General features: G+C 37.9%; 2 protein-coding genes and 1 long non-coding RNA gene across 4 annotated transcripts in view; 2 read left to right on the top strand and 1 right to left on the bottom strand.

The window, feature by feature from the left end:
- Positions 1-16,799, top strand: part of LOC117822521 — a 24,218-nt gene extending 7,419 nt beyond the window's left edge. Inside the window, exon 3 of the long non-coding RNA XR_004633200.1 lies at positions 16,570-16,799. This is a non-coding gene — a long non-coding RNA (uncharacterized LOC117822521). The remainder of the gene's footprint in view (positions 1-16,569) is intronic.
- The window catches only part of LOC117821998, a 135,500-nt gene that overhangs the window by 40,283 nt on the left and 67,881 nt on the right, over positions 1-27,336 (top strand). The gene's annotated exons all lie outside the window — the stretch shown is intronic.
- LOC117822015 lies at positions 19,598-24,635 on the bottom strand. Its single transcript, XM_034696619.1, has 4 exons — positions 23,860-24,635; positions 23,554-23,704; positions 20,919-21,014; positions 19,598-20,489 (listed from the first exon to the last, which is right to left on the bottom strand). Exons 1-3 carry the CDS (start codon positions 24,376-24,378, stop codon positions 21,007-21,009), a joined length of 678 nt encoding a protein of 225 aa, XP_034552510.1. The 5' UTR covers positions 24,379-24,635; the 3' UTR covers positions 19,598-20,489; positions 20,919-21,006.

The raw sequence follows: 27,336 nt of genomic DNA, 5'->3' as shown, positions 1-27,336 counted from the left end.
TCCTGTGTTTTGTTAGTCTTGATATTGTTTGCCTGTTTTGTTAGTCTTGTTTTGGTCTGCCAGGTTTTGTAGTCTTATTTTCTGCCTGTGTTTTATTGGTGATTTGTCTGCCTGTGCTTGTTTGTTTATTTTTCTGCCTGTGTTTTTATATGGTGATTTGTCTGCCTGTGTTTTGTTTGTCTTTATTTGTCTGCCTATGTTTGTTAGTCTTGATATTGTCTGCCTGGGTTTGTTAGTCTTGATATTGTCTGCCTGTGTTTTGTTTTGTCTTGATATGTCTGCCCTGTGTTTTGTTTGTCTTAAAATTGTCTCCCTGTGTTTTGTTTGTCTTGTTTTTGTCTGCCTGTGTTTTGTTTGTCTTGGTATTGTCTGACTGTGTTTTGTTTGTCTTGATAATGTCTCCCTGTGTTTTGTTTGTCTTGTTATTGTCTCCCCTGTGTTTGGGTTGTTTTGTCTGGTTTTTGTCTGCCTCTGTGTTTGTTTTGTCTTGTTAATGGGCTCCTGTGTTTTGTTTGTCCTTGTTTATGTCTGCCTGTGTTTTGTTGTGCTTGATATTGTCCTCCGTGTTTGGTTGTCTTGTTTTGTCTCCCTGGTGTTTGTTTGTCTTGTTTTTGTCGCCCTAGTGTTTGGTTGTCGTTGTTATTGTCTGCCTAGTGTTTTGTTTGTCCTTGTTATTGTCTCCCTGTGTTGGTTTGTCTGGTTATTGTCCTCCCTGTGTTTCGTTTGTCTGTGATAAGGTCTGCCCTGTGTTTTGTTTGTGTCTTGATTATTGTCTCCTGTGTGTTGTTTGGTCTTGTTTGTCCTCCCTGTGCTTTGTTAGTCCTGATTTTGGTTGCCTGTGTTTTTTTATTTGTGATTTGTCTTCCTGTGCTTTGTTTGTTGAAATTGAGAAGCTTTGCTTTCTTAGTCTTGATTTGTCTGCTGTCTTTTGTTAGTCTTGATATTGTTTGCCTGTGTTTGTAGTCTTGATTTGTCTGCCTGTGTTTTTTTGTCTTGATATTGTCTGCCTGTTTTGTTAGTCTTGAAATTTTCTGCCTGTGTTTTGTTAGCCTTGATTTCTCTGCCTGTGCTTTATTAGTCTTGATTTGTCTGCCTGTCTTTTGTTATTCGTGATTTGTTGCCTGTGTTTTGTTTGTCTTGATAATGTCTACCTGTGTTTTGTTAGACTTTATTTGGTGTCAGATTTTGTCTGCCTGTGTTTTGTTAGTCTTGATAATGTTGCCTGTGTTTTGTTTGTCTTGTATTTTTCTTCCTGTGTTTTGTTAGTCTTGATTTTGTCTGCCTGTGTTTGCTTCGTATCTATTTGTCTGCTTGTGTTTTGTGTGTCTTGATATTGTCTGCATAAGTTTATTTAGTCTTTGATATTGATGCCTTTGATTTGTTTCTCTTGTTTTTGTCTTCCTGTGCTTTGTTTGTCTTGAAATTGAGAAGCTTTGCTTTCTTAGTCTTGAAATTGTCTGCCTGTTTTGATAGTCTTGATAGTGTCGGCTGTGTTTTTAGTCTTGATTTGTCTGCCTGTCTTTTTGTAGTCTTGATATTGTTTGCCTGTGTTTTTGTTAGTCTTGATTTGTCTGCCTGTGTTTTTGTCTTGAAATTGTTCGCCTGTTTTTGTTTGTCTTGTTTTTTTCTTCCTGTGTTTTTGTTAGTCTTGATATTGTTTGCCTTTATTTGTGTGTCATGATTTTGTCTGCCTGTGTTTTGTTTGTCTGATATTGTCTACCTGTATGTAGTTGATATGGTCTTCTTGTGTTTTGTTAGATTTGATATGGTCTGCCTGTATTTATTAGTCTTGATTCGTCTGCCAGTGTTTTGTTTGTCTTGAACTTTGAGAAAGCTTTTGTGTTGTTAGTCTTGATATTGTCTGCCTATGTTTATTTAGTCTTGATATTTTCGCCTGTGTTTTGTTTTTCTTATACTGCCGACCTGTGTTTTGTTATTGCGTGATTTTGTCTGGCCACTGTGTGTTTTTTGTCTTGTTTTTGTCTGCACTGTGTGTTGTCTAGTCTTTATTCTGTTTTATTGATGTTGTTCTGCCTGTGTTTGTTAGTCTATTATTTTGTCTGCCTATGTTTGTTAGTTCTTGATATTGTTCTGCCTGACTTTTGTTAGTTTGTTTTGGTCTGCCTGTATTTGTTATTTGTCTTGATTTGTCTGCCTGTGTTTTGTATTCATGATTTTTTTTTGCCTGTGTTTTGTTTGTCTTGATTTGTCTGCCTGTGTTTTGTTTGTCTTGCATTTTTCTGCCTGGGTTTGTTTGTCTTTTAATATTTGTCCTGCCTGTGTTTCTTTAGTCTTGATTAGCCAGCCACATGACTTACCTGAAGCGGTTCGGACAAACAACAAGTGGCGATATTTCCTCATTCAAACTTTCTTCATTGATTTGTCTGAGGAGTCAGAGAGACTGAGGGGATTACAGTTACCCTTTAATGTCAGTCTGTTTCAAAAGCAGATCAAAGTTCCTCACAGGAGCTTTAAATGAGGTGAAAATGTCACCAAACATTGACTTTTCTGTTTCTTTGACTCTCAGGGAAACAGATTGATTTGGGTATTTATTGTTTGGGCTAGTGAACAAATGTTGCACACTTTACACAAAGCATAGAAGGAGATGAACACGTATTTCAGACAGCACTAAGGCAAGTCCTCTTTATAGCAGCAGGTGGGTTTGGACACAGATTGAATAATCAGTACAAACGTTTTAAATGAGGAGACAGTTTGAATAAAAACATGTTTCTGCTGCAGATTGTTTAAGCTCTGAGTTCTAAAGTGTCATTATGACAGAACAGAGGTGTGGGTTCTACATCGCTTACATCATAAAGAGGCAGAGATCAGATAAATAGGAGTTTGGTAGATTTACTCTGAGTGAGGAGAGATTTCTCTGAGAGGAGAGCTGTTTTTTGTTGTTGAAGAGAGAGATTTTTTCTGAGTTTGCAAAGATTCAAACTTTAAGGTTTGTTTTCAGTCTTTAAACCTGAAACTGAGAACTACTGGAGAAAAGTCAGCTGGTAAGACTCAAATACCCATGATTGTGCTTTAATGTAATGTTTAAAGGTGCATTTTTAGACTAATATTGAGATACAACATAAACTAAGATGTTTTTTGTAGCAGTGCTTTCAATGCAGGATTTTAGCTGGTGGTCATTTGTTGAATTGTTCTGAGAAACCGTTTTCAGGATGTTCAAATATGGAACGCATCTTCTGGAAATAAATCAGCACAAACTATAACATGTAAAGAAACTGTCTGGACTGAAGAGTGGGATTATATTGAACTGTCTCAGTTTTTGAAATGACTAAAGTACTGATGTGATCCTGTGATCTCCACTCTTATCTTTTTAAAACGTTCATACTTTATTTGTTTCTTTGCCCTCACTTTGTTTGTCTCGTTATTGTCTCCTTGTGTTTTGTTTGTCTTGATAATGTCTCCCTGTGTTTTGTTTGTCTTGTTATTGTCTCCCTGTGTTTTGTTTGTCTTGATAATGTCTGCCTGTGTTTTGTTTGTCTTGTTATTGTCTCCCTGTGTTTTGTTTGTCTTGTTATTGTCTGCCTGTGTTTTGTTTGTCTTGAAATTGACTGCCTGTGTTTTGTTTATCTAGTTTTTGTCTGCCTGTGTTTCGTTTATCTTGATTTTGTCTCCCTGTGTTTTGTTTCTCTTGATATTGTCTGCCTGTGTTTTATTTGTCTTGATTTTGTCTCCCTGTGTTTTGTTTGTCTTGATATTGTCTGCCTGTGTTTTTGTTTGTCTTGAAATGACTGCCTGTGTTTGTTTGTCTTGATATTGTCTGCCTGTGTTTTGTTTGTCTTGATACTGTCTGCCTGTGTTTTGTTTGTCTTGATATTGTCTGCCTGTGTTTTGTTAGTCTTGATACTGTCTGCCTGTGTTTTGTTTGTCTTGATATTGTCTGCCTGTGTTTTGTTTGTCTTGATATTGTCTGCCTGTGTTTTTTTAGTCTTAATAATGGGTGCCTGTGTTTTGTTTTTCCTGACTTTGTCTGCCTAAGTTTATTTAGTCTTGATATTGTCTGCCTTTGTTTTGTTTCTCTTGTTTTTGTCTTCCTGTATGTATTCTTGATATGGTCTTGTGTTTTGTTAGACTTGATATGGTCTGCCTTTGTTTTGTTAGTCTTGTTTCTGTCTTCCTGTGTTTTGTTAGTCCTGATTTTGTTTGCCTGTATTTTATTTGTCTTGATTTGTCTGCCTGTGTTTTGTTATTCATGATTTGTTTGCCTGTGTTTTGTTTGTCTTGATATTGTCTGCCTGTGTTTTGTTTGTCTTGATATTTTCTGCCTGTGTTTTGTTAGTCTTGATATTGTCTGCCTGTGTTTTGTTTGTCTTTATATTGTCTGCCTGTGTTTTGTTAGTCTTGATTAGCCATCCACAGATTACCCTGAAGCGGTTCGGACAAAACAACAAGTGGCGATATTTCCTCATTCAAACTTTCTTCATTGATTTGTCGGAGGAGTCAGAGAGACTGAGGGGATTACAGTTACCCTTTAATGTCAGTCTGTTTCAAAAGCAGATCAAAGTTCCTCACAGGAGCTTTAAATGAGGTGAAAATGTCACCAAACATTCACTTTTCTGTTTCTTTGACTCTCAGGGAAACAGATTGATTTGGGTATTTATTGTTTGGGCTAGTGAACAAATGTTGCACACTTTACACAAAGCATAGAAGGAGATGAACACGTATTTCAGACAGCACTAAGGCAAGTCCTCTTTATAGCAGCAGGTGGTTTTGGACACAGATTGAATAATCAGTACAAACGTTTTAAATGAGGAGACAGTTTGAATAAAAACATGTTTCTGCTGCAGATTGTTTAAGCTCTGAGTTCTAAAGTGTCATTATGACAGAACAGAGGTGTGGGTTCTACATCGCTTACATCATAAAGAGGCAGAGATCAGATAAATAGGAGTTTGGTAGATTTACTCTGAGTGAGGAGAGATTTCTCTGAGAGGAGAGCTGTTTTTTGTTGTTGAAGAGAGAGATTTTTCTGAGTTTGCAAAGATTCAAACTTTAAGGTTTGTTTTCAGTCTTTAAACCTGACACTGAGAACTAACTGGAGAAAAGTCAGCTGGTAAGACTCAAATACACCATGATTGTGCTTTAAGGTAATGTTTAAAGGTGCATTTTTAGACTAATATTGAGATACAACATAAACTAAGATGTTTTTTGTAGCAGTGATTTCAATGCAGGATTTTAGCTGGTGGTCATTTGTTGAATTGTTCTGAGCCCAAGTATAACATGTAAAGAAACTGTCTGGACTAAAGAGTGGGATTATATTGAACTGTCTCAGTTTTTGAAATGACTAAAGTACTGATGTGATCCTGTGATCTCCACTCTTATCTTTTTAAAACGTTCATACTTTATTTGTTTCTTTGCCTTCACTAAATAAAGAAACATTCACTTTACAGTGAGGGGTGCTTCAGTAAGGTGTCCAGGTGCCAGAACCTCAAAACCAAAGAGGCCATCAAGATCCTGAAAAAGGATCCTGGATTCTGAGAAAGAGGACTCCCAGACTTCTTTTGATTCTTACAACATATCAATAGATTCATCTGCTCATCACTATGTATTACACACTCCATTATACTGCTCCATAAGAAGGTCCAAGGTATACACACTGTTGTTCTGTCTCCTCAGGTGTCCATCTTAAAGGTCATCTCAGTCCTCAATCCAGATGCCACCGATTTGGTGAAGTTTTTCGAGCAGTTCGATCACATGGGACGAACCTGCCTCGCATTTGAGATGCTAGACACAAAACCTCTATGACCTGCTCTCACACCGGGATTGGGAATCAATGTTCCTGAATGAGATCAGACCAATTGCAAAGCAGGGAGTTAAAATTGTTTTACAGAGCCAATCTTCTGCTGTACATATCTCCCACAGATCAACGCAGACTGTACACAGCCGAGAATATAAAAGTGAACCTTTCTGTGTGGTCTCTGCAGCTCTTTGTTACATTGGATGCACTGAAGACTCTTGGCATCTTGCATACTGATATAAAACCAGATAACATCATGGTTATCAATGAGCTGGATCTGAACTTAACCTAGCTTTAGACTCCTGAGGAATACACAGCTGTGAGCGGAATTGTTTTGTTTGTCTTAAGTCTTGATTTTGTCTTCCTGTGTTTTGTTTGTCTTGATAATGTTTGCCTGTGTTTTGTTTGTCTTGTTATTGTCTCCCTGTGTTTTGTTTGTCTTGTTATTGTCTGCCTGTGTTTTGTTTGTCTTGATAATGTCTGCCTGTGTTTTTTAGTCTTGATAATGTCTGCCTGTGTTTTGTTTGTCTTGATGTTGTCTGCCTGTGTTTTGTTTGTCTTGATGTTGTCTGCCTGTGTTTTTTAGTCTTGATAATGTCTGCCTGTGTTTTGTTTGTCTTGATGTTGTCTGCCTGTGTTTTTTAGTCTTGATAATGTCTGCCTGTGTTTTGTTTGTCTTGATAATGTTTGCCTGTGTTTTGTTTGTCTTGTTATTGTCTCCCTGTGTTTTGTTTGTCTTGTTTTGTCTGCCTATGTTTGTTGTCTTGTTATTGCTCCCTGTGTTTGTTTGTCTTGTTATGTCTCCCTGTGTTTGTTTGTCTTGTTATTGTCTCCCTGTGTTTGTTGTCTCGTTATGTCTCCCTGTGTTTTGTTTGTCTTGAAATTGTTCCCTGTGTTTTGTTTGTCTTGTTTTTGTCTCCGTGTTTTGTTTGTCTTGTTATTGTCTCCCTGTGTTTTGTTTGTCTTGTTATTGTCTCCCTGTGTTTTGTTTGTCTTGTTATTGTCTGCCTGTGTTTTGTTTGTCTTGTTTTTGTCTCCGTGTTTTGTTTGTCTTGTTATTGTCTCCCTGGTTTTGTTGTGTCTTGTATGTCTCCCTGTGTTTGTTGTCTTGTTTTTGTCTCCCTGTGTTGTTTGTCTCGTTATTGTCTCCCTGTGTTTTGTTTGTCTCGTTATTGTTTCCATGTGTTTGTTTGTCTTGTTTTGTCTCCGTGTGTTTTGTTTGTCTTGTTTTTGTCTGCCCTGTGTTTTGTTTGTCTCCTGTTTATGTCTCCCTGTGTTTTGTTTGTCTTCGTTATTGTCTTGCCTGTGTTTTGTTTGTTCGTATTTGTCTTCCCTGTGTTTTGTTTGTCTTGTTATTGTTCTCCCTGTGTTTTGCTTTGTCTAAGTTTTGTCTGCCCTGTGTTTTGTTTGTCTTGTAATTTGTCTGCCCTGTGTTTTGTTTGTCTTGTTATTGTCTCCCGTGTGTTTTGTTTGTCTTGTTATTTGTCTGCCTGTGTTTTGTTTGTCTGTTTATTGTCTGCCCTATGTTTTGTTTGTCTTGTTTTTGTATGCCTTGTGTTTTGTTTGTTCTATTTTATGATCTCCCTGTGTTTGTTTGTCTTGTTTTTGTTTCCTAGCCTATGTTTTGTGTTTGTCTTGTTATTGTCTCCCTGTGTTTTGTTTGTCTTGTTTTGGTCTGCCCTAGTGTTTTGTTTGTCTTCGTTATTGTCTCCCTGTGTTTTGTTTGTCTCGTGATATTGTCTCCCTGTGTTTTTGCTTGTCTTGTTAAATTGTCTCCTGTGTTTTGTTGTCTTGTTTGTCTTGTGTTTTGTTTGTCTTGTTATTGTCTCCTGTGTTTTGTTTGTCTTGTTTTGTCTCCCTGTGTTTTGTTGTCTTGTTTTGTCTCCCTGTGTTTTGTTTGTCTTTATTGTTCTCCCTGTTTTGTTGTCTTGAAATTTTCTGCCTGCCTGTTTGTGTTGTGTTTTTGTCTGCCTGTGTTGTGTTGTCTTGTTTTTGTCTGCCTGTGTTTTGTTTGTCTTGTTTTTGTCTCCCTGTGTTTGTTTGTCTGTTATGCCGTGTTTTGTTTGTCTTGATATTGTCTGCCTGTGTTTGTTTGTCTTGTTTTTGTCTGCCTGTGTTTGTTTGTCTTGTTATTGTCTCCCTGTGTTTTGTTTGTCTTGATAATGTCTGCCTGTGTTTTGTTTGTCTGTTTGTCTCCCGTGTTTTGTTGTCTTGATAATGTCTGCCTGTGTTGTTTGCTTGTTATTGTCTCCCTGTGTTTTGTTTGTTGTTATTGTCTGCCTGTGTTTTGTTTGTCTTGTTATTGTCTCCCTGTGTTTTGTTTGTCTTGTTTTTGTCTCCCTGTGTTTTGTTTGTCTTGTTTTGTCTCCCTGTGTTTTGTTTGTCTTGTTATTGTCTCCCTGTGTTTTGTTTTGTCTTGTTATTGTCTGCCTGTGTTTTGTTTGTCTTGTTTTTGTCTCCGTGTTTTGTTTGTCTGTTATTGTCTCCCTGTGTTTGTTTGTCTTGTTATTGTCTCCCTGTGTTTTGTTTTGTCTTGTTTTTGTCTCCCTGTGTTTTGTTTTGTCTTGTTTTTGTCTCCCTGTGTTTTGTTTGTCTTGTTATTGTCTCCCTGTGTTTTGTTTGTCTTGAAATTTTCTGCCTGCCTGTTTTGTTTGTCTTGTTTTTGTCTGCCTGTGTTTTGTTTGTCTTGTTTTTGTCTGCCTGTGTTTTGTTTGTCTTGTTATTGTCTCCCTGTGTTTTGTTTGTCTTGTTATTGTCTGCCTGTGTTTTGTTTGTCTTGTTATTGTCTGCCTGTGTTTTGCTTGTTTTTGTCTGCCTGTGTTTTGTTTGTATGTATTGTCTCCTGTGTTTTGTTTGTCTTGATATTGTTTGCCTGTGTTTTTTTTTTAGTCTTGTTATTGTCTCCCTGTGTTTTGTTTGTCTTGTTATTGTTTGCCTGTGTTTTTTTTTAGTCTTGTTATTGTCTCCTGTGTTTTGTTTGTCTTGTTATTGTCTCCCTGTGTTTTGTGTTGTTTTGTTCCTGTGTTGTTTGTTTGTTATTGTCTGCCTGTGTGTTGTCTTGTTATTGTCTCCCTGTGTTTTGTTTGTCTTGATATTGTCTCCTGTGTTTTGTTTGTGTTGATATTGTCTCCCTGTGTTTTGTTAGTCTGTGTTTAGGACTGCTGTATCTGTTTGTCTCGATATTGTATGCCTATGTTTTGTATGTTTGTTTTGTTGCCTTGTTTGCTTGTTTTGTCTGCCTATGTTTGTTTGTGTGTTTTGTTTGCCTGTGTTTTGTTTGTCTTGTTATTGTCTCCCAGTGTTTTTTTTGTCTTGATATTGTCTGCGTGTGTTTTGCTTGTCTTAAAATTGTCTGCCTGTGTTTTGTTTGTCTTGAAATTGACTGCATGTGTTTTGTTTGTCTTGTTATTGTCTCCCTGTGTTTTGTTTGTCTTGTTATTGTCTGCCTGTGTTTTGTTTGTCTTGATATTGTCTCCCTGTGTTTTGTTTGTCTTGTTATTGTCTGCCTGTGTTTTGTTTGTCTTGTTTTTGTCTGCCTGTTTTTGTTTGTCTTGTTATTGTCTCCCTGTGTTTTGCTTGTCTTAAAATTGTCTGCCTGTGTTTTGTTTGTCTTGATTTTGTTTGCCTGTGTTTTGTTTGTCTTGTTATTGTCTGCCTGTGTTTTGTTTGTCTTGATATTGTCTGCCTGTGTTTTGCTTGTCTTGATTTTGTTTGCCTGTGTTTTGTTTGTCTTGATATTGTCTGCATGTGTTTTGTTTGTATTGGAATTGACTGACTGTGATTTGTTTGTCTTGATTTTGTCTGCCTGTGTTTTTTTAATCTTGATATTGTCTGCCTGTTTTGTTTGTCTTGAAATTTTCTGCCTGTTTTGTTTGTCTTGATTTTGTCTGCCTGTGTTTTGTTAGTCTTGATATTGTCTACCTGTGTTTTGTTTGTCTTGATTTTGTCTGCCTGTGTTTTGTTTGTCTTGATATTGTCTGCCTGTTTTGTTTGTCTTGAAATTGACTACCTGTGTTTTGTTTGTCTCTATATTGTCTTCCTGTGTTTTGTTTTCCTGATTTTGTCTGCCTGTGTTTTGTCAGTCTTGATATTGTCTGCCTGTGTTTTGATTGTCTTGAAATTGTCTGCCTGTGTTTTGTCTGTCTTAAAATTGTCTGCCTGTGTTTTGTCTGTCTTGAAATTATCTGCCTGTGTTTTGTCTGTCTTGAAATTGTCTGCCTTTGTTTTGATTGTCTTGAAATTGTCTGCCTGTGTTTCGATTGTGTGAAATTGTCTCCGTGTGTTTTGTTTGTCTTGTTTTTGTCTCCCTGTGTTTGTTTGTCTCGTTATTGTCTCCTTGTGTTTTGTTTGTCTTGTTATTGTCTCCCTGTGTTTTGTTTGTCTTGATAATGTCTGCCTGTGTTTTGTTTGTCTTGTTATTGTCTCCCTGTGTTTCGTTTGTCTTGATAATGTCTGCCTGTGTTTTGTTTGTGTTGATATTGTCTCCCTGTGTTTTGTTTGTCTTGTTATTGTCTGCCTGTGTTTTGTTTGTCTTGTTATTGTCTCCCTGTGTTTTGTTTGTCTTGTTATTGTCTCCCTGTGTTTGTTTGTCTTGTTTTTGTCTCCCTGTGTTTTGTTTGTCTTGTTATTGTCTGCCTGTGTTTTGTTTGTCTTGTTATTGTCTCCCTGTGTTTTGTTTGTCTTGATATTGTCTCCCTGTGTTTTGTTTGTCTTGTTATTGTCTGCCTGTGTTTTGTTTGTCTTGATATTGTCTCCCTGTGTTTTGTTAGTCTTGTTTAGGACTGCCTGTATCTTGTTTGTCTCGATATTGTATGCCTATGTTTTGTCTGTCTTGTTTTTGTCTGCCTTTGTTTTGCTTGTTTTTGTCTGCCTATGTTTTGTTTGTCTTGATTTTGTTTGCCTGTGTTTTGTTTGTCTTGTTATTGTCTCCCAGTGTTTTTTTTGTCTTGATATTGTCTGCGTGTGTTTTGCTTGTCTTAAAATTGTCTGCCTGTGTTTTGTTTGTCTTGAAATTGACTGCATGTGTTTTGTTTGTCTTGTTATTGTCTCCCTGTGTTTTGTTTGTCTTCATATTGTCTGCCTGTGTTTTGTTTGTCTTGATATTGTCTCCCTGTGTGTTTGTTTGTCTTGTTATTGTCTGCCTGTGTTTTGTTTGTCTTGATATTGTCTGCCTGTTTTGTTTGTCTTGTATTGTCTCCCTGTGTTTTGTTTGTCTTGATATTGTCTGCCTGTGTTTGCTTGTCTTAAAATTGTCTGCCTGTGTTTTGTTTGTCTTGATTTTGTTTGCCTGTGTTTTGTTTGTCTTGCTATTGTCTGCCTGTGTTTCGTTTGTCTTGATATTGTCTGCATGTGTTTTGTTTGTATTGGAATTGACTGACTGTGATTTGTTTGTCTTGATTTTTGTCTACCTGTGTTTTTTTAATCTTGATATTGTCTGCCTGTTTTGTTTGTCTTGAAATTTTCTGCCTGTTTGTTTTGTCTTGATTTTGTCTGCCTGTGTTTTGTTAGTCTTGATATTGTTCGCCTGTGTTTTGTTAATCTTGATATTGTCTACCTGTGATTTGTTTGTCTTGATTTTGTCTGCCTGTGTTGTTTGTCTTGATTTTGTCTGCCTGTGTTTTGTTTGTCTTGATATTGTCTGCCTGTTTTGTTTGTCTTGAAATTGACTACCTGTGTTTTGTTTGTCTCGATATTGTCTTCCTGTGTTTTGTTTTTCCTGATTTTGTCTGCCTGTGTTTTGTCAGTCTTGATATTGTCTGCCTGTGTTTTGATTGTCTTGAAATTGTCTGCCTGTGTTTTGTCTGTCTTAAAATTGTCTGCCTGTGTTTTGTCTGTCTTGAAATTATCTGCCTGTGTTTTGTCTGTCTTGAAATTGTCTGCCTTTGTTTTGATTGTCTTGAAATTGTCTGCCTGTGTTTCGATTGTGTGAAATTGTCTGCCTGTGTTTTGATTGTCTTGAAATTGTCTGCCTGTGTTTTGTCTGTCTTGAAATTGTCTGCCTGTGTTTTGATTGTCTTGAAATTGTCTGCCTGTGTTTTTTTGGTCTTGAAATTGACTGGATGTGTTTTGTTTGTCTTGATTTTGTCTGCCTGTGTTTTGTTTTTCTTGATATTGTTTGCCTGTGTTTTGTTAGTCTTGATATTGTCTGCCTGTGTTTTGTTAGTCTTGATTTTGTCTGCCTGTGTTTTGTTTGTCTTGATATTGTCTGCCTGTGTTTTGTTAGTCTTGATATTGTCTGCCTGTGTTTTGTTAGTCTTGATATTGTTTGCCTGTGTTTTGTTTTTCTTGATATTGTCTCCCTGTTTGGTTTCACCTGATATTGTCTGCCTGTTTTTTTTTTTGTCTTCATTTTTTCTGCTTGTTTTGTTTGTCTTGAAATTTTCTGCCTGTTTTGTTTGTCTTGAAATTGTCTACCTGTGATTTGTTTGTTTTGTTTTTTTCTGCCTGTGTTTTCTTTAGTCTTAATAATGTCTGCCTGTGTTGTTAGTCTTGATATTGTCTGCCTGTGTTTTGTTTGTCTTGATATTGTCTGCCTGTGTTTTGTTTGTCTTGATATTGTCTCCCTGTGTTTTGTTTGTCTTGTTTTTGTCTCCCTGTGTTTTGTTTGTCTTGTTATTGTCTGCCTGTGTTTTGTTTGTCTTGATATTGTCTGCATGTGTTTTGTTTGTCTTGTTATTGTCTCCCTGTGTTTTTGTTTGTCTTGCTATTGTCTGCCTGTGTTTCGTTTGTCTTGATATTGTCTGCCTGTGTTTGCTTGTCTTAAAATTGTCTGCCTGTGTTTTGTTTGTCTTGATTTTGTTTGCCTGTGTTTTGTTTTTCTTGATATTGTCTGCATGTGTTTTGTTTGTATTGGAATTGACTGACTGTGATTTGTTTGTCTTGATTTTGTCTGCCTGTGTTTTTTTAATCTTGATATTGTCTGCCTGTTTTGTTTGTCTTGAAATTTTCTGGCTGTTTTGTTTGTCTTGATATTGTCTGCCTGTTTTGTTTGTCTTGAAATTGTCTGCCTGTGTTTTGATTGTCTTGAAATTGTCTGCCTGTGTTTTGTCTGTCTTGATATTGTCTGCCTGTGTTTTGATTGTCTTGAAATTGTCTGCCTGTGTTTTGTCTGTCTTAAAATTGTCTGCCTGTGTTTTGTCTGTCTTGAAATTATCTGCCTGTGTTTTGTCTGTCTTGAAATTGTCTGCCTTTGTTTTGATTGTCTTGAAATTGTCTGCCTGTGTTTCGATTGTGTGAAATTGTCTGCCTGTGTTTTGATTGTCTTGAAATTGTCTGCCTGTGTTTTGTCTGTCTTGAAATTGTCTGCCTGTGTTTTTTTAGTCTTGAAATTGACTGGATGTGTTTTGTTTGTCTTGATTTTGTCTGCCTGTGTTTTGTTTTTCTTGATATTGTCTGCCTGTGTTTGTTGTCTTGATATTGTCTGCCTGTGTTTTGTGTTTCCGTGATTTGTCTGCCTGTGTTTTGTTTTTCTTGATATTGTTTGCCTGTGTTGTTGTTGTCTTGAATTGTCTGCCTGTGTCTGTTTGTCTTGATTTATGTCTCCTGTTGTTTTGTTAGTCTTGATATTGTTCGCCTGTGTTTGTTAGTCTTGTTATTGTCTGCCTGTATTTTGTTTTTCTTGATATTGTCTGCCTGTGTTTTGTTGTCTTGATATTGTCTGCCTGTGTTTTGTTAGGTCCTTGATATTGTCTTGCTGTGTTTTGGATTTTTCTTGATATTGTCCTGCCTGTGTTTTGTAGTCTGCTTGATATTGTCTGCCTGTGTTTGTTTAGGTCTGATATTGTTTGCCTGTGTTTTGTTAGTCTTGATATTGTCTCCCTGTTTGGTTTCACCTGATATTGTCTGCCTGTTTTTTTTTGTCTTCATTTTTTCTGCTTGTTTTGTTTGTCTTGAAATTTTCTGCCTGTTTTGTTTGTCTTGAAATTGTCTACCTGTGATTTGTTTGTCTTGTTTTTTTCTGCCTGTGTTTTCTTTAGTCTTATATGTCGCCTGTGTTGTTAGTCTTGATATTGTCCCTGCCTTGTTTTGTTTGCCGTCTTGTTATGGTCTGCCTGTGTTTTGTTTGTCTTGATATTGTCTCCCTGTGTTTTGTTTGTCTTGTTTTTGTCTCCCTGTGTTTTGTTTGTCTTGTTATTGTCTGCCTGTGTTTTGTTTGTCTTGATATTGTCTGCATGTGTTTTGTTTGTCTTGATATTGTCTGCCTGTTTTGTTTGTCTTGATTTTGTTTGCCTGTGTTTTGTTTGTCTTGATATTGTCTGCCTGTGTTTTGTTTGTCTTGATATTGTCTGCCTGTGTTTTGTTTGTCTTGATATTGTCTGCCTGTGTTTTGTTTGTCTTGATATTGTCTGCCTGTGTTTTGCTTGTCTTAAAATTGTCTGCCTGCGTTTTGTTTGTCTTGATTTTGTTTGCCTGTGTTTTTTTTTTGATATTTTCTGCATTTTGTTTTGTTTGTATTGAATGACTGACTGTGATTTGTTTGTCTTGATTTGTCTGCCTGTGTTTTTTAATCTTGATATGTCTGCCTGTTTTGTTTGTCTTGAAATTTTCTGGCTGTTTGTTTGTCTTGATATTGTCTGCCTGTGTTTGTCTGTCCTTGAAATGTCTGCCTGTGTTTTTTAGTCTTGAAATTGACTCTGATGTGTTTTTGTTTGTCTTGATATGTTGCATGTGTTTTGTTTTTCCTGATTTGTATTCCTTGTTTGTTTTTCTGATTTTGTCTGCCTGTGTTTTGTTTTTCCTGATTTTGTCTGCCTGTGTTTTGTTTTTCTTGATATTGTTTGCCTGTGTTTTGTTAGTCTTGATATTGTCTGCCTGTTTTGTTAGTCTTGATATTGTCTGCCTGTGTTTTGATTGTCTTGAAATTGTCTGCCTGTGTTTTGTCTGTCTTGAAATTGTCTGCCTGTGTTTTTTTAGTCTTGAAATTGACTGGATGTGTTTTGTTTGTCTTGATATTGTTTGCCTGTGTTTTGTTTTTCCTGATTTTGTCTGCCTGTGTTTTGTTTTTCCTGATTTTGTCTGCCTGTGTTTTGTTTTTCCTGATTTTGTCTGCCTGTGTTTTGTTTTTCTTGATATTGTTGCCTGTGTTTGTTAGTCTTGATATTGTCTTGCCTGTTTTGTTTGTCTTGATAATGTCTGCCTGTGTTTTGTTTGCCTTGATATTGTCTCCCTGTGTGTTGTAAGTCTTGATATTGTCTGCCTGTTTAGTTTGTCTTGATAATGTCTGCCTGTGTTTTGTTTTTCCTGATTTTGTCTGCCTGAATTTTGTTAGTCTTGATATTGTCTGCCAGTGTTTTGTTAGTCTTGATATTTTCTGTCTATGTTTTGTTAGTCTTGATATTGTCTGCCTGTGTTTTGTTAGTCTTGATATTGTCTGCCTGTTTTGTTTGTCTTGATAATGTCTGCCTGTTTTTTGTTTGTCTTGATTTTGTCTGCCTGTGTTTTTTTAGTCTTGATATTGTCTGCCTGTGTTTTGTCTGTCTTGAAATTGTTTGCCTGTGTTTTGTTTTTCTTGATATTGTCTGCCTGTGTTTTTTTTTTCCTGATTATGTCTGCCTGTGTTTTGTTAGTCTTGATATTGTCTGCCTGTGTTTTGTTAGTCTTGATATTGTCTGCCTGTGTTTTGATTGTCTTGAAATTGTCTGCCTGTGTTTTGTCTGTCTTAAAATTGTCTGCCTGCGTTTTGTCTGTCTTGAAATTTTCTGCCTTTGTTTTGATTGTCTTGAAATTGTCTGCCTGTGTTTTGTTAGTCTTGAAATTGTCTGCCTGTGTTTTGTTAGTCTTGATATTGTTTGCCTGTGTTTTGTTAGTCTTGATATTGTTTGCCTGTGTTTTGTTAGTCTTGATATTGTTTGCCTGTGTTTTGTTAGTCTTGATATTGTTTGCCTGTGTTTTGTTAGTCTTGATATTGTTTGCCTGTGTTTTGTTAGTCTTGATATTGTTTGCCTGTGTTTTGTTAGTCTTGATATTGTCTCCCTGTTTGGTTTCACCTGATATTGTCTGCCTGTTTTTTTTTTGTCTTCATTTTTTCTGCCTGTTTTGTTTGTCTTGAAATTGTCTACCTGTGATTTGTTTGTCTTGTTTTTTTCTGCCTGTGTTTTCTTTAGTCTTAATAATGTCTGCCTGTTTTGTTAGTCTTGATATTGTCTGCCTGTGTTTTTTTAGTCTTGATATTGTCTCCCTGTTTGGTTTCACCTGATATTGTCTGCCTGTTTTTTTTTTGTCTTCATTTTTTCTGCCTGTTTTGTTTGTCTTGAAATTGTCTACCTGTGATTTGTTTGTCTTGTTTTTTTCTGCCTGTGTTTTCTTTAGTCTAATAATGTCTGCCTGTTTTGTTAGTCTTGATATTGTCTGCCTGTGTTTTTTTAGTCTTGATAATGTCTGCCTGTGTTTTGTTTGTCTTGATATTGTCTGCTTGTTTTGTTTGTCTTGAAATTGACTACCTGTGTTTTGTTTGTATTGATATTGTCTCCCTGTGTTTCGTTTGCCTTGATATTGTCTCCCTGTGTGTTGTAAGTCTTGATATTGTCTGCCTGTTTAGTTTGTCTTGATAATGTCTGCCTGTGTTTTTTTTGTCTTGATATTGTCTGCCTGTGTTTTGTTTGCCTTGATTTTGTCTGCCTGTGTGTTGTTTGTCTTGATATTGTCTGCCTGTGTTTTGTTTGTCTTGTTATTGTCTGCCTGTGTTTTGTTTGTCTTGATATTGTCTGCCTGTGTTTTGTTTTAGTCTTGATTTTGTTATTCTTTGTTTTGCTCTGTAATTGTCTATTGTTTGATTTTGTAGCTGTAAGGTTTTAAAGTCTTACTGTGTCTTTGTTGTGAAGGTACCTGCCTTGGGACTACGGATGAAATTTAGCATCTGTGCTAAATATGGCACATTTACATTGATGTTCAATGCATTCATGTCGATCAAAATGCATTATTAATATATGCATTAATAATGATTGTGGACTCTAAGGGTTGCTTAATCATTAGTATCACCGCACAGTGTTTTTGGTGTCATGGTGAGATGGTCCCTCTCCATCTAAGTGTCTTAGGTCTCTCTCTCCTTCTCTTTCCCTGTCCCTTTGTATATCTTTGTGTAATCTTTCTTTTACTTTCTCTTATTTTTTTTGGTCCACCTAGGTGTTCACGCCCTCTTTTACAGAACATGATGTTAGCTGTCAATAAAAGATAGGCCAGAGTTCAGAGAGGGATGGTGATGGTTGCATGCACACAGTCACAAGCACAGAAGAAAAATGTTCTCTTTCTTTTCTTTTGCTGCAAGAATAAAGTGCATTAATATTTGACAGTTTGTGACAAACATGACACAAACCAGAAATATATATGCAGACAAGAGAAAGAAGAATAAAAGAAGGAAAGAAAAAAAAAGAAAGAAAGAAAAGAAAAGAAAAAATATAATAATAATACAAATAAATAAATAAACAAATCATCAATGATTCCTTCATCATTGATTTAAACATCTAACTTTGAATGAACTCCAGGGTGTCCTCCGCACCATCTTGATACTGTAGATTAAAGATATGTGGAAAAGAGAGCAGCAAGCCCGGAGACCAAAGATGCTTGTTTAACAAACACACTCTTAGAATTGTGGCAACAGGATAGGAGACACTGTATGCTGTGAGAGAAGAGCAAGAACTCTGCTGTCACTGATACAATACTCACAAGGCTACCAGTGAGGGGCTTAGACCTTAGCTTAGACTACTGCCTAACAGTAGTGAGGGGCTTAGACCTTAGCTTAGGTTACTGCCTAACAGTAGTGAGGGACTTAGACCTTAGCTTAGACTACTGCCTAACAGTAGTGAGGGGCTTAGACCTTAGCTTAGGCTACTGCCTAACAGTAGTGAGGGGCTTAGACCTTAGCTTAGGCTACTGCCTAACAGTAGTGAGGGGCTTAGACCTTAGCTTAGACTACTGCCTAACAGTAGTGAGGGACTAAGACCTTAGCTTAGACTACTGCCTAACAGTAGTGAGGGGCTTAGACCTCAGCTTAGGCTACTGCCTAACAGTAGTGAGGGGCTTAGACCTTAGCTTAGGCTACTGCCTAACAGTAGTGAGGGGCTTAGACCTTAGCTTAGGCTACTGCCTAACAGTAGTGAGGGGCTTAGACCTTAGCTTAGGCTACTGCCTAACAGTAGTGAGGGGCTTAGACCTTAGCTTAGGCTACTGCCTAACAGTAGTGAGGGGCTTAGACCTCAGCTTAGGCTACTGCCTAACAGTAGTGAGGGGCTTAGACCTTAGCTTAGGCTACTGCCTAACAGTAGTGAGGGGCTTAGACCTTAGCTTAGGCTACTGCCTAACAGTAGTGAGGGGCTTAGACCTTAGCTTAGGCTACTGCCTAACAGTAGTGAGGGGCTTAGACCTTAGCTTAGACTACTGCCTAACAGTAGTGAGGGGCTTAGACCTTAGCTTAGGCTACTGCCTAACAGTAGTGAGGGCTTAGACCTTAGCTTAGGCTACTGCCTAACAGTAGTGAGGGGCTTAGACCTTAGCTTAGGCTACTGCCTAACAGTAGTGAGGGGCTTAGACCTTAGCTTAGGCTACTGCCTAACAGTAGTGAGGGGCTTAGACCTTAGCTTAGGCTACTGCCTAACAGTAGTGAGGGGCTTAGACCATAGCTTAGGCTACTGCCTAACAGTAGTGAGGGGCTTAGACCTTAGCTTAGGCTACTGCCTAACAGTAGTGAGGGGCTTAGACCTTAGCTTAGACTACTGCCTAACAGTAGTGAGGGGCTTAGACCTTAGCTTAGGCTACTGCCTAACAGTAGTGAGGGGCTTAGACCTTAGCTTAGGCTACTGCCTAACAGTAGTGAGGGGCTTAGACCTTAGCTTAGGCTACTGCCTGACAGTAGTGAGGGGCTTAGACCTTAGCTTAGGCTACTGCCTAACAGTAGTGAGGGGCTTAGACCTTAGCTTAGGCTACTGCCTAACAGTAGTGAGCTGATCAAAAGATGAAAAAAGAAACAACACAAGATGACACAAGAGGGAAAATACCTCCTGCTGTCACATCATTTGTCTTCATTGTCTAAATTGGTATAAATACTTGACCTGAGCGTGAGTGGGAGGAAAGATATCTAGCACTAATGCGGTCAGAGGATGAAAGAGGACTAACACAACAACAGGTTTTTTTTGTACGTGTTTTGAAGTCATGAAATGTTAAGAAAAACACTGAATAACAGGAAACACTTTTGTGGCTCATCTAAACATAAAAAGAATAAGAAAATGTCATACACTGCAAAAAAAAAAAAGTTGGGCAAACTCAAAATTTTAAGGCAACAAACTTCAGCAAAATTTTAAGTTGGGCAATTAAACTTAACCTTTGAAGTTTTGCTTTTGAGTTGGCTCAACTTTTAATTCTCATTTTTGTGAACTCAACTAGAAGTTGTAGTGACTCATAATTTCACATTACTATTACCTACAATTCTTACTTCTATGAACTTCTTGTAAATTGTAGTGACTTATTATTTCACACAGTGATTACTTAAAATTCTTACTTTTGTGAACTTATTTTAAGTTGTAGTGAATTATTATTTAACATTATTATTACTTAAAATTCTTACTTTTGTGAACTTATTGTAAGTTGTAGTGAATTATTATTTCACACAGTGATTACTTAAAATTCTTAATTATATTCAGCTATTGTAAGTAAAAGCAATTTATAATTTCACGTTGTTTCACAGATAGTGAAGAATGTATTTTTGTAAATAGAACCCACTTTAATTTAGCGAAGTTAAATTAGTAGAATGATTTGAGAGTAATCTGAAACTCACATTGCAATAGCTAATAATGTTAATCAAACTCATTAAGACCACTAACTTCCCATCAAATCTAAAATAATTACAGATGTGTCATAGACGTTCAAAACTTTGGTTTTATTTTGTCTGTTCAAAATAACTTCAGACCCAAAACTGTCCCAATCTCAGAAGTGAACTTGTGCTGTAACACTGCATCCATCTTTGAGGTTAAGCAATATACTACCCAAGATTAAAAAACACTGTCATGTACACAACAACATGTCACATACAGAACACAAATACCAACATGTAGAGATTAAACACTATTAATCTAATAACTCTTAAGGCTACTGTGAGAACTTTCAGTCTGAAAATTATCAGCAAATGCTTCTGTAATACTGCTCAATGGTACAGTATGTGTAATCAATTCACACAAATTCAATATCTTACATATTGAAGAAAACAAACAGAAAAATACAAACTAATGAGACAATTAACTGTCCCAATCTTAGCAGTGAACTGTTGCTGTAACATTGTATACTAGTATACATGGAGGTTAAGTAATCTAACCCATTCATCAATGAATATAACATGTCATGGATTCAACAGCAAACAGAACAAGTATAGATTCATCTTTATTAATCTAATCAAACTATTAACAATGCAGCTGTGAGAACTTTAAGCATTGAAATGGTCAGCTCAATGAAGGAGTTTGTTTCTCAGGGATCTGACCCTTGCAGACCGGTCTGTTCCAAGATCCATAAAAACGTTCTGGATTGTCTCGAATGTGTACCTCAGGTCTTTTGGGTACCTGAGGTTTAGAGCGTAGATCAGCCCAAACAGGTAAGCCAAAGCTGTTGGCAGGTCAGGGAGATCTTTTAGGACAATGGCTTCTTCTACAACCACAGCAACACTCAGGACACTCGCGGGAGCTGCAGTATCATCATCCTCCAGCACAGTGAGGATACCCACAATGACGCCCTTTGTCTGCTCCTCCTCTGGGTCAGTGGCCTTGTGATGACAGACAGGAAGTGATCAACAAATGAATGTAAATATACTGCAAACATTCATTATTAAAATACTGTAACTCAGAAGAAGCTGCTAGTCTGAAATAATTGAATCAAATAGTTTTTCCAACTAGAATGCAATATTACCATATTAAACATTTCCATCCCATACCCCACAGCCAAAAATGTAACCACCAAATGTAACAGACCAATTGGAAACGATTTGATCAAGTCATATCCAGCACAGTACAACTATGAAACTTTGGGCACTGAGACAGATGAAGAGAACAAGGAGGAAAGTGAAATGAACAGCCTGGAAAGAGTCTAGAAAGAGACAAAGGGGCAGTGAGGTAATGGTTGAAGTCAAACTAAAGTACAGCATCATTAATAAAGTATGATAACATATCTACAGTTTCTACTTTTAACAACTCACACAACAGTTTCTGAAGAGCTTCTCATGACTGTCACGAAGAAACAAGGGAAGGCCCTTCATGGCTGCAGTTTGGCGATGTGCTGTGATGTCAGATGTCTGAAACAGAAACAGTTAAATAAAAGATTACAAGATGTCACTGACATACAGTAAACTGAGAGGAAACAGCAGTCCTCTTCCTTATCCAGAAAATACCGGTTGAATAGAAGTCAAAGACTTACTCCTTTTAAAGGGTAACCAGCATTTTTCCACTTTGGCCCTATGGCAACTCACTGTCAGAGTATTTCCACTGAAGGTGCTTTTTTGTTACACTGACAGGCTAAGACTGTTATAGTCAGTGTGTGACAACATTATGGAAAGTATCCATACAAAGCCAGACCTTTTTTAGAGGAGAAAGATACCTTTTGTTCATCCAGAAAGAGCAACCGTATCGCTCTGTTGAACACCACCAGACTCCATCTACAGAAACAGTATTTTTATGTCTGGTCAACCACTACAAAAACTGCTTAGTTTTGTTTGTGTTATGGTGTCAGTCCCTTAGGTAATGTACTAGTGGATTTAGTCTGAGGGTTTGACACTAACAGTATCATTTTACATGGGAACAATTGCTACAGAAATATTAGGGATGTAACGGTATTGTAAATATCGCGGTATTTCGGAATCAAAATTCTCACAATAATACCGTGGCATGTGACGGTATCAAACAGGGACTCGGAGGACTCCCGCTAGTGTAGTTTTTTCTGGCGCCATTGAGTGGGCCGGTCTGAGAAGCAAACAACATCTCCCATGATCCCCTGCGCAGTGCAGGAAGAGATGACGGAAAGCACAGAGGGGGAGCAGAGCGGGAAACTTAAACCAGTGGAACCTCCTGCAAAGTTTAAACTGAAGTATGGACGCATTTTGGTTTTGCAGTAAACAAAAACGATCGAGTAGAAAACATGACGGACATGCAAAAAAAAACAGTTTGCAGACACTGCCAGACCGCCAACGTCTACGAGTCGGGGAATACAAGTGATATGAGAACACACCTGATGAATCATCCCCCTGCAGCCGTTTTCAGTGGTGGACAATGAGGGATTTAAAAGAGATTTTTTTATTTGCTTGTTACTTGAAACACTGGATGTGCCTGCACTGCTCATTGCACTTGAAAAGACCTGTTGGTAGTAGGGCTGTCAACGAATAGTCTAAATTCGAATATTAAAAAAAAACGGAGATTCCATTATGAAAATTAATATTCGACTGTGGAAAAAAAACACAACAGCAGCTGCTTTGAGAATGTGCGCACTGCATGACAGGTCAGGGACAGGTCACAGGAGTCACACATGAACAGCATGAAGCAGACTGCAGAGAGAAATCTTTCCATGCCCGGATCCTCAGTGTGCTCTGAACACGTCTTTTCCTCCGCTGGGAACATAGTGAATAAAAAGAGATCGGGCCTCTTCACATGTGGACTGTCTGATCGGCTCTGGCCTCTTCACATGTGGACTGTCTGATCGGCTCTGGCCTCTTCACATGTGGACTGTCTGATCGGCTCTGGCCTCTTCACATGTGGACTGTCTGATCGGCACTAACCTCTTCACACGTGGACTGTCTGATCGGCACTGGCCTCTTCACATGTGGACTGTCTGATCGGCACTGGCCTCTTCACACGTGGACTGTCTGATCGGCACTGGCCTCTTCACATGTGGACTGTCTGATCGGCTCTGGCCTCTTCACATGTGGACTGTCTTCTTCACATGTGGACTGTCTTCTTCACATGGGGACTGTCTTGTGTTTTTGACAAATAACCTGTCCGGCCTAAGACCCTACATTGACAGTGGACTAAAAGAGCTCGACAATCAGTGACACTGGGATAAAATGCAGTTTTTCCTCTTTTTTTTATACAAACGCCAAGAATGTAAGTGGACTACTTTTTCGTTTTTAACTTTAACTTCAATTAATGTGAATAATATTTGCTTCAATCACTGAATGAAGCCTGCCTATATTAGGGACAAGAGTCGGGACCTTTAATTGCTCGCACAAGTCTTGTTCAGCACCATAGACTGTTCAGCACTCACTCAGCGCACTGCGCACAGAGAGGGGAGGGGGGCGAGCGAGCGAGAGGTCTCCGGTCTTAAAGGTGTTACGGTATAGACCATTAGGTCCTTTACTTGTTTTGTAATGTGTAGGTATGTTTTAGGCATGTTATATCTTAAATAAAAATACATGTACAAGTAGTTATGTCTCCTTGTATTAGTTTGTCCACCTGTTATTGACATAATGCACAAATATTGGAATGTCATTTTGGAGCAATTTTGACAGCCCTAGTTGGTAGTAATAAATGTGATTAGAACATTTGAGCATTATGTTTGTGTTCAATTACAGTAAGTGTGTTTATCCTTATCATTCCTGGCACTTCATTTTCCACACTATGACATTTTTTCAAAGTCATCTTATTTTTTTGACAATACCGCAATAATACCGTACCGTGGCTTTAATACCGTGACGATACCGTACCGTGAGATTTTGATATCGTTGCATCCCTAATAAATATTGATTGCGGCAACCTTATCAAAATAAAATGAAATCTCATCACTCCTTCTTATGTCCTTAATTTACACAATAACAAAATGATTACATCCAAAATTCCCCTCTTCACCAAGTCTCTGAAGAAGTCCATTCATCTCTGGTGGAAAAGCTGTCTTCCTCGTCCGATAGAGTTGAAGAAGCCTTGGAGTGTGGTGATTAATGGCTGCTCTGAAGTTGTCTAGTAGGCTCTTGTTGGTGATGCCATGAAACTCTTCCCTGATCTGTTGAAAGATGGAAACAGTAAATTTAGATCCTCAATACAAAGTCAATACAATTTCAACACCATCTTTCAACATATTTCAGCTGTTCTCCATTATTATTTTAAAAAGACTTTCCCAGAAAAACAACATAATATAGTCTTTGTTCAGCTGCTTACCTCTGCCTCGCAAAACATAGCAGGCCACCGTTCCTGGACCTCTGACACCATAGGCTCCATCTCCACAATCTCCTTACACCTCAAAGAGAAAGTAAGCTCCATCTTTTGTCTTATGAGTGCAACATTCTTATTCCTCTTCTTAAACTCCTCAACCAGAGCCAGTCTTTCATCCTCTAGTGGTTCATCACTGTAGTTGTCTGGATGGTCTGGGACATGGTTAATCTCGCCTCGCTTTGCTCTCTTTAAAGAAGGACCTGCACCATCATCTTCATGGCTCTGTTTCTTCTGGTTAATGCTAACCTCATTACAGCCTGCCTGACGTAGTTTGGACCTGTAATTGCCTAGTTTGTATTTTATATTCATTTTCCAACCATCAAACCCTGTTCCACCTCCTGGTTCTCGAAGGCAGGGGTGTGTACTGATGAGAGCAGAAGCAACTGACTCAATCTGGTCTTGATCAGGATAGGCTTTCACATCAAAAACTGCCTGAGCAATCTTGTCCAAAATGTCCATCTTCATGTCTCTTGTAATGTTGATGCCTTTCTTGCTTTTTTCATATTCTTCATTGCCTTTGCGTAACTTTAACTCCACATCATAAGAGAAGGATGGAATGGGAAAGGGTAAGAGCCACTTTGATACACTTCGCAGATAGTTCTTGATAAAAAATGAGGGACTCTGAGGTGACTCTCTGGTGGATAAACTGGCTGTGTCCAGGTAAGATCCAGAATCCACAGAGTCTGAATCTTGTTGACCAGGTGTGGGTAACTCCCAGAGAATGTGTAAGATGGCACGTTCAGGTGGGAACTCATGGATATCAATCAAATTACAGAGAGAATTGTTAAAGTCTGGCTCTCCATATTGGAGTGTGAAGTCGCCTTGAAGTTGAAGATTTTCCCGAATAATGTTTTGCAACTGTTCAACTGATTCTTGTACTTCAGGAAGCACAACTTTTCGAGACACCCTTGGACAGATGTTCACCAGCAGCAATAATCCAGCCTATCAAAAGAGAGAAGAATAAAAGAGGACAGAAAAGTTAAAAAAACAAGACAATTTTCCTGAAAGTTAAATTGATAAACAATTAATATCTTATATTGTTTAAGTTCTGCCCACATGACATCATTTTAATGTGAGAAATGTGCTGCTCACATGCAGATTAAATACTTAGTACATAATACAACACAGAGTGAGTGAAATGATGCAGGCAGGCATGTGCCTTTATGGTCCAAGCTGCAAATAATTATGAATGTGCATTGAATGTTAGGATCTTGTTTGAATGGGAGTAAGGGTAAACAATCAGAGTTAGAGCAACAGAGAGTTTTGTCTATGCAGTGTGATCATTCACTTACCATTCTGTGTCACTTCAATGGAGCAGGCACACTTTCGGAGTCACCAGGACCTTCCCTCCCACTGTGTATGGAACCAATGGATCATGGTTGTTGAGAGCCTCAGGGTCAAAGATCTCACTGTCTGCGGAGATGCTCTCCACAAGCTCAATGAGCTAAAATGTTCCAGGTACCAGGATGTGAGCTTTTTACCAACAAAGGCAATTTTTTCAGGGTTAACAACTATGGTCACATTTTTATCTGCAGTGTCCAGCAGACAGAATCATACCCTCTGCATATCGGGTCCCGTGCAAATAAATGTCTTTAGAAAGGGATACAGTTTCAAGATGTGGATACTTCCTCTTAATCTTGAAAAGACTTGGGCTATCAAACTGGCATGCCATCATCTGCTGGTGTCTTAAGGACAGTGTCAGAAGCACATTTTTAAAGTTCTGAACATCATGCATAGTTTTCTGGAAAAAACTATGTTTTGACTCAAACCTCATTGTCCATAATTCCACCAATGGACCAAAGCAGCGTACAAGGTGAGGATAATGTTCAGCAAAGTGGTGCTTTGGGCGCAAACTAAAATCAGGAAAAATGTCTGTGAGCAGCCTTCTGTGATCAGTTAACTTGACCTCCAAGTAGTTCAATATTTCCTCTGAAAAAACAGGTGAGACAACAATTTCAACAATTTCTTTGAGGTCCATCAGTATCTCCCACGCAGGTTCTTGTTCCTGTATGCTCTTTCCAATCAAAAGAGGGAGGAATCGTAGAAGGGTCCAATTTTCATGGCCATTGCCACCTATACTGCTCTTTTGTAAACTTGCTTTTGAAATTGTCTTTGGTTTATTCACCCTGTCTGAATATTTATAAGGAAATGAAGTAATTATTATTCAGTCTGTCCAAAGTAATATAGCCTTTTGCAATCAACTTCTTTAGACACAAAGACAGTTCTTCTGGAATAACACCTTCAAAGAAGTCGTGCTATATGTCTGGAGGAAATCCAGTGACTGGGTGAAAATATGACAGATGCTTACTTAGTGCACATTCACTTTTAACACCACACACATGTGTAACATTTTCATCATGAAGTTGTACCAGAAATGGATTGTGCTGTTCTTTGGACCTTAGCTGGAAATCAGAAATTGCAGTGGTTGCTATTTCACCTCGACTCGTCAAACAGAATCTACAGAAATGATTTACAATGAAACTCTAAGTTGTCTGCACAGACACAAAATACAAAACCTTTCACAAAGTTATCAAGAGCTGTAACATACACCCCTGTTTGCTCCAGTGACTTTAAATCTTTAATTAAAGGACTGAGAAACTTCTCATAACCAAACTGCTTCACATCACAAGTCTTTCCGAGGAGAGCTAAATGAATAGAATGTAAGGTGGAACGAAACTTTGAGGGTAAATTAAGAATCACCCAATAGACTGCGGTTATCTTGTGAATTTTCTTTGATGTGCCTAATGGATTACACAATTCAAAATCATCTATATATAGCCCTAATGCAATGGAAAGCTCCTGTTCTTCAAAAAGTTTGTTGAGTTTAAAATAATGACCATCCTGAAAAGTCTTGTAATAACCAGGAGCACATTCTTCTCTGAACACAAGCTTTTCCAAAAACTCTGCTGGATTCAGTAAAAGCTCAATAACCTGATTCACAGAAACATAAACAAAGGCTTTTTTTGATGTTCTGTCATACAACAACTCAGTTGGCTCTATGATAGATAGATAGATCTTCATTTGTCCTTAATAAGGACATTTGTTGCCACCGTCTGTACAGGAATACATGTATGAACACAATAACCATTAAAGCCGCAAGCGGCGATGTGCGGGCCCTCATTCAAGCACCGCCTGACGTGTGCGAGTCCCTGATGTAAGCCACAGCCTGATGTGCTGCAGGTGATGCTGTGCTGCCTAGGCTGAAACTGTGAGCATACTACTGCAGTTATCAGCATAGTGTACATTGCAGTACCGGCTGTCACCAGTAGGTGCTGCTGTGTCTTTAATTATGTTCTGAAGGATTGTTCATCAGAGATCATTATGTTGAAATGCTGAGCATTTCAACATATTGTTCTTCTACTTTATTATTATTTTTCCACTTCCGTGACCGCTTTCACAGCCTTCAAATTTTGACCGATTTTA

Source organism: Notolabrus celidotus, chromosome 1, assembly GCF_009762535.1.
Source record: "Notolabrus celidotus isolate fNotCel1 chromosome 1, fNotCel1.pri, whole genome shotgun sequence".
NCBI lineage: Eukaryota > Metazoa > Chordata > Actinopteri > Labriformes > Labridae > Notolabrus > Notolabrus celidotus.
Note: the sequence above shows the minus strand (reverse complement) of the source record. Positions and strands in the feature narration are given on the sequence as shown.